The 7,003-nt window shown below is 44.0% G+C and overlaps 1 protein-coding gene across 1 annotated transcript in view; it reads right to left on the bottom strand.

The window, feature by feature from the left end:
• Positions 1–5,376, bottom strand: part of LOC143112076 (E3 ubiquitin-protein ligase TRIM37-like) — a 24,064-nt gene extending 18,688 nt beyond the window's left edge. Inside the window, exons 1-4 of the mRNA XM_076274325.1 lie at positions 4,938–5,376; positions 4,065–4,119; positions 1,380–1,481; positions 1,025–1,065 (exon numbers count right to left, since the gene is read on the bottom strand). Of these exons, the coding sequence (XP_076130440.1) occupies positions 1,025–1,065; positions 1,380–1,481; positions 4,065–4,085 (164 nt within the window). The 5' untranslated portion in view covers positions 4,086–4,119; positions 4,938–5,376. The remainder of the gene's footprint in view (positions 1–1,024; positions 1,066–1,379; positions 1,482–4,064; positions 4,120–4,937) is intronic.
• Between the last annotated feature and the right edge of the window lie 1,627 nt (positions 5,377–7,003).

The raw sequence follows: 7,003 nt of genomic DNA, 5'->3' as shown, positions 1-7,003 counted from the left end.
ATACCTGCTGATTAAACTAAAGTTCAGTTTGTGTGTAGTGACTAGCCTCATAAGATACCTGCTGATTAAACTAAAGTTCAGTTTGTGTGTAGTGACTAGCCTCATAAGATACCTGCTGATTAAACTAAAGTTCAGTTTGTGTGTAGTGACTAGTCTCATAAGATACCTGCTGATTAAACTAAAGTTCAGTTTGTGTGTAGTGACTAGCCTCATAAGATACCTGCTGATTAAACTAAAGTTCAGTTTGTGTGTAGTGACTAGCCTCATAAGATACCTGCTGATTAAACTAAAGTTCAGTTTGTGTGTAGTGACTAGCCTCATAAGATACCTGCTGATTAAACTAAAGTTCAGTTTGTGTGTAGTGACTAGCCTCATAAGATACCTGCTGATTAAACTAAAGTTCAGTTTGTGTGTAGTGACTAGCCTCATAAGATACCTGCTGATTAAACTAAAGTTCAGTTTGTGTGTAGTGACTAGCCTCATAAGATACCTGATTAAACTAAAGTTCAGTTTGTGTGTAGTGACTAGCCTCATAAGATACCTGCTGATTAAACTAAAGTTCAGTTTGTGTGTAGTGACTAGCCTCATAAGATACCTGCTGATTAAACTAAAGTTCAGTTTGTGTGTAGTGACTAGCCTCATAAGATACCTGCTGATTAAACTAAAGTTCAGTTTGTGTGTAGTGACTAGCCTCATAAGATACCTGCTGATTAAACTAAAGTTCAGTTTGTGTGTAGTGACTAGCCTCATAAGATACCTGCTGATTAAACTAAAGTTCAGTTTGTGTGTAGTGACTAGCCTCATAAGATACCTGCTGATTAAACTAAAGTTCAGTTTGTGTGTAGTGACTAGCCTCATAAGATACCTGCTGATTAAACTAAAGTTCAGTTTGTGTGTAGTGACTAGCCTCATAAGATACCTGCTGATTAAACTAAAGTTCAGTTTGTGTGTAGTGACTAGCCTCATAAGATACCTGCTGATTAAACTAAAGTTAATTTTATGTGTGTAGTGACGGGTCACTTACCGACAATGTGGGCACTGGGCTCTTTGTTCTGTTAGCCATCGCTGTCAAACACACACAAACACACACACACACACACACACACACACACACACACACACACACACACACACACACACACACACACACACACACACACACACACACACACACACACATAGACACACACACACATTTAGTCACAACTGGACTAATAGAACAAAAGATCATCAGTAGACCTGGACCAACCTGTGTATTCTGAGTAAAACATTCCTACATAGTAAACATTCTACTTTTGTGTGTGAGAGTGTGTGTGTGTGTGTGTGTGTGTGTGTGTGTGTGTGTGTGTGTGTGTGTGTGTGTGAGTGTGTTCTCTTACCCTTATGCAGCTGAAGCAGCACAGTTTGGAACAGTGTGGACACAGCCGGGCATCTCTCAGCTTCTCCATACAGATGAAGCATCGAAACACCTCCGCTATGCTCTAGAACACAAACAAAAGCTCAAAATCACTTGAAAAACACATGTTACAAACACACACACACACTCAATTTCAAAAATGTTTGAAGAACACAGGTTTCAAACACACACACACAATCTAGGATTAAAAGCCAGTGTGACTGGCATACACATACAGTACATAGGCACACACACACACACAGTCCAAGGTTGCTTGCAAGCAACAACACTTGATTTAATTTTCTCTGACTCAAGCACAACATGTTATCTAAGTTGCATGGGCTTCCATCCAGCATTCCTGGGTTGATTTGATTTCTCTTGTTCTTTAAAGGTACAGTCTGCCATTCCTGTGTTGATTTGATTTCTCCTGTTCTTTAAAGGTACAGTCTGCCATTCCCGTGTTGATTTGATTTTTCTTGTTCTTTAAAGGTGCCGTCTGCCATTCCTGTGTTGATTTGATTTCTCTAGGGTTTTAAAAGTTCAGTCTGTCATTTACAAATTCAGCAACCTGCTCTTTTCAATCATCAAACTGTCCGTTCGGCACAATGGTCAGCGCACACACACACACACACACAGCTGTAAATGGGGAAACAATCATGGTGGCTCGGAACCTACTCCAGCCAATCAACACAGCGTATGGAGGAGCATGGAGGGGAGGAGTGATGTGTCTTTAAGTCATTTCTCCAGTGCGAGAGGCTTCACACAGCTTATTATGTTTTAAAATGTGGCTGACACAGAGACAGACACAGTGGATTGTGATCATTTAGAAAGAAACTAACATCTAGGCTAATTGCTTTTGGGAAGGGAAGGCCTGCGTGAGTGCTGGCGTTACAGACCCCCAGGGGGTCTGAATCTAGGCCTAGCTCCTCAACATACAGACGATCTCTCTATCCAGTGTGTCTGTGTGTGTGTGTGTTTGTTTGTTTGTTTGTTTGTTTAATTTAAGGCAATTTCCGCAACTAAGGCTATTTAATGGCCAGAGCATTGTGTGTTATAGAAACTTAAATATGTTTCTTAAAATCTATGCTAATAAGATATTCTAAAACCTTCAAAGGTGGGACCTTACTAAAAAAAATCAGCTATAGAATTTTGATGATAAAATTGTTGTCTTTTGGTTTTCAAGGCAGGGCGTGTGTGTGTGTGTGTGTGTGTGTGTGTGTGTGTGTGTGTGTGTGTGTGTGTGTGTGTGTGTGTGTGTGTGTGTGTGTGTGTGTGTGTGTGTGTGTGTGTGTGTGTGTGTGTGTGTGTGTGTGTGTGTGTGTGTGTGTGTGCGTGTGTGTGTGTGTGTGTGTGTGTGTGTGTGTGTGTGTGTGTGTGTGTGAGTGAGTGAGTGAGTGAGTGAGTGAGTGAGTGAGTGAGTGAGTGTGTGTGTGTGTGAGTGTGTGTGAGTGTGTGTGTGTGTGTGTGTGTGTGTGTGTGTGTGTGTGTGTACCCTACAGTGCTGATAACACACCTAATCCAGAGGCTCAGGGCATTAAAGGGAAACCTGATGCCACCCGCTGAGCTTGATGGATCAGGGCAACGCCAACACACACACACACACACACACACACACACACACACAGCTGGGGAGCCCCTATAAAGAGCCTTTCATGGGTGAAGTGGTGGAATAGAGGAGAGGAGTAGAGGAGGAGAAGAAGAAAGGAGGAGAGGAGGAGAGGGGAGGCGGACTAGAGGAGGGGAGGGGAGGAGGAGGAGTGTGCGGTTGGATAAAGCCCTGGCCGGACCATGGTATAATACACAGCTCCCCAATCTGAGGCAGGTCCACTCGACTGGATGGCAGAGACACAAGCCCGTCTCCACAAAAGGGAGTTTACTGCAGGGCTCATAGCTGCTCAGACTACTCTACTCTACAGCATCTCAAGACAACGTTCACTTGTAAAGGTGCCTGTGCACATCAATACACTCAGTAAGCGATTGTGTCCGTAAACCGTCCAACTGAGTCGAGTCGTCTCCGGCTCAATCTGAGCCAGGAGCTCTGGCCGCCTCCTCCTGCTGCTCCCACCTGAGCACAGAGCTGCTATTTATAGAGCTGAGCAGAGAGAGCTGAGCAGAGAGGTAGAGGGGCACAGAGCTGCTATTTATAGAGCTGAGCAGAGGTAGAGGGGCACAGAGCTGCTATTTATAGAGCTGAGCAGAGGTAGAGGGGCACAGAGCTGCTATTTATAGAGCTGAGCAGAGAGGTGAAGGGAAACAGAGCAGCAGCCGCTTACAGGCACAGCTCAGGAGGAGCTGCACCATCTTTATGCTGGCAGTAAAAATGAAGAGCTCTGTATGTATGTGTGTGTGTGTGTGTGTGTGTACTGCTTTGATATGCTGTTGGTAAAGATGGGGAGCTCTCTCTATATCTCTGCCTGTGTGTGTGTGTGTGTGTGTGTGTACTGCTCTGTATACTGTTGGTAAAGATGGGTCTCTCTCTCTCTGTGTGTGTACAGTGCTATGTGCTGTTCGTAAAGATGAAGAGTCCATATTCTCAGAAGCAGAGGAATGCACAGATGTTTTGAAATTGAAATTAGAACGTATCTACAGTACCTAGCCTAAACCTTGACAGCAGCCAAAAAGAACCCTCCACATGTATTAGGACGAGTCAGAGTACCCGGTCTCTCACCTCAACACTCTGTTCATCCATGTCCGCCAGTTTTGTGATGTCCAGGACACAGCCCCTGCAGTGAGGAAGGGTAAGATACCAGCACACACTTAAGTGATCAGGGCAAAAGTTACAATCATGACACACTTACAGCTCAAAATCCATCCTAATTCCAGCACCCCATATTAATGATTGAAATACCACGCGACTAAACAAAGGGTAGGCCTATGTAGTGAATAATTTAGGAGTGTTTCACTAAACACAAAAGTAGGCAGGCACATTATCTAGTTTCACCAGTCTTAGGCTAACGACACTGCATGGCATAATGGAACGGCAGTGGGAAGGGTTAATGTTACCTGTAAGGTAACCTACAGATCTTTCCACTGAAGCACTAACGTTAAGTAATACAGAGAACGCTACACTGCACACAGGGGTTTTGCTTTACGGTTTTGCTTACTATGGCATTAACGTGGAGCATCCATGCAGTTTCGCACGTCATACGAGAAATAAAATTAAACCATACTCTGCAAGTAATGCACAACATGCACACGTTATGGGAAACACTCAGACAACTCGAGCTCGCATGCCATACTGGACAGAATAATAATAAAAAAAAAAAAAACATCAACAGAATGTGAGTCGTCGATTTTTGTCCTGCAGGCACTTCCATGAGCGTGTCGGCCTAACCTGAGTGTAAATGTTCAAATATGAAAGAAATGTGCACAATCTTACATTCTTCAGAGTACTAACACATAGTGACAGACAATGGCGTGTGATGAAAATAAAAGTGAGGAAGATACCTAGTTATCAAAGCACAGATGATGGCGTTTAGCAAGCTAACTGGTTGAATAGCCCACACTGCTAGCTAGCTAGCCTAGCATTTTTGCCACCTACCTTCAAAGAAAACCCGACTGGATGTCAAACGGCACTGACAGCAGACGTATGGCTGTCCAGACGAGCCTTCAGATGGTGTGGTCCACGAAAATATGTTTCTAAGGACACCCAATTCTCAGGCAGGAGTCAACAGGAGTTCTGTATGCTGATGGTTTGCTAAAGCTAGTTGTCTGCAAAATGGGTTTACCTAACGTTATGATTCCACCACAGCGCTTCCAAAACAGTGGGAGAAATGGGAAAAGAAGCCAGCAGGATAGCGAAGCAATTCACTTGCTAAAATGCAACACACAGGCTTTCTCCATATAACATCCGGTTATCAGCTACGAACACCAAGAATCCCTAAAATGCCAAAGTCTGTCACGTCTGCTGTGATAGCTTAATTTGCGTGTTTGCACCTTTCACGAAAAACTTGCATCTCTCTCGCATATACTGTGTGAAAGCTAGCTTTGATACCTGCTTGTCACTCACAGTCAGTCACCATGGGAAACCGCTGCGTTAACTCTCGCGACTACTTGCACGGGAGCGTGATTTGCATCCGCCAATCAGACTCAAAGGAGAGCGCTAGGTCACGGACGCGACACACCCACTCACCAACATTTTTTTTTTTTTACCATCACAATGTAAACTGGACATTCATCTTTCATAGGCCTGTGTCATGAGATTCAAATTACGACCATTTTATTATTGTGAAAACATTGTTATGATTTGAAATGTGCTCTCAACACTAGCCATCTGTCAGTGAAGACTCTTTCCGAGGAGCATCATGGAAGTGGAAATAATGAAGGATCTGCAAGCTTGAGATTCGAGCCTGTCTGATCCATGGATACTTGATGTGGTTGAGCAAGAGTGAGAAGAGAGAGAGTTATTTGAGAGAGAGGGTAGTTTGTGTGTGTCTGTGGGAAGGGCGGAGATTGGGTTAGCTACCAAAGTCAGAGACACTAATGTAAATGAACCACTTTCCAATCCTCTGGTGACCCAAGCCAAAAGAGAGGTTTGCATCCAGGCTAGGTCCTTTGGGGTAATCTAACCTACATTGTTCTCGCTGGTTGGCCTCATATGAATCAGACTGGCGCTGGTCTGATCCAGATCAACCGCATGATGGGTCCTGATTTCGTCACACACCTGGGTCAGACCAGGATTAGTCTCAGCCATAACTAATCATATTTAGCCATGTGCGAAATATTGTTTTAAAAATGTACTCACCACTGCTTTATACCCTTGACTTGAAAAACCAGGATAATTAGTGTCATATTTAGTAAAGTATACTAACAGTGACTGTATAGCACACCCTGAAGACATAATGCCAGGCCAGCAGTGTATGTTGGACTACTTTTTGCACCTTCACCATGACACTCACTCTCTTGAGCACCTTGCACACATAACTAAAGGACTATGGTTGGACTACTTTTTGCACCTTCACCATGACACTCCCTTTAGCACCTTACCAGTCCCGGCCCCATCTATCTATCTATCTATCTATCTAGTTGCAGTAGCCTATGTTTTTAATGTCTGACCCTGTAGGATGTGACCAGTGAGTGTCAGTTGGTATCTGGTATCACTTATTACCCTCTCTAGTTCATCCAAAACAAACCAGAAAAGGGACTCAACATGCTAAATACCGGAATTATCCTTTAATCTCACAGAAGACTGAGATCAGGTAATGACTTATATGGACTTTCCTTCGAGAGGAGCTGGTAGGGGATCAGTTGGTAAGTGTTCTTAACAGTCTTCTGTAATACACTCCGGGTTCGCTTAAAAACACCACTTTTTTTGCAGAAAAACACCCTGGGGTCAATTTTTGCCGGAATTACAGGTGCCATCATGTGGGCCCTGTTGGAGCTGATGAGAATGGGCAGCAGGCTCCAGGCAGCAGCAGGCCTCAGGTAGCAGCAGGCTCCATGCAGCAGCAGGCCTCATGAGGTGTCATCTGTGGGCCTCAGGTGCTCACATGCTGCTGAGTCTACAGGACTGGTCTGGAGGAACACTACAAGCTGCTGCAGAGGTCAGTCTGATACATTTTCATTTGTATATGTTATTGTCATAAGGATGATATAAGCATGGATTCT

Source organism: Alosa pseudoharengus, unplaced genomic scaffold (genome assembly GCF_046254945.1).
Source record: "Alosa pseudoharengus isolate Yale_2024_CS ecotype anadromous, Long Island Sound unplaced genomic scaffold, YU_APseudo_1.1 YU_APseudo_1.1_scf_8, whole genome shotgun sequence".
Lineage (NCBI taxonomy): Eukaryota > Metazoa > Chordata > Actinopteri > Clupeiformes > Clupeidae > Alosa > Alosa pseudoharengus.
Note: the sequence above shows the minus strand (reverse complement) of the source record. Positions and strands in the feature narration are given on the sequence as shown.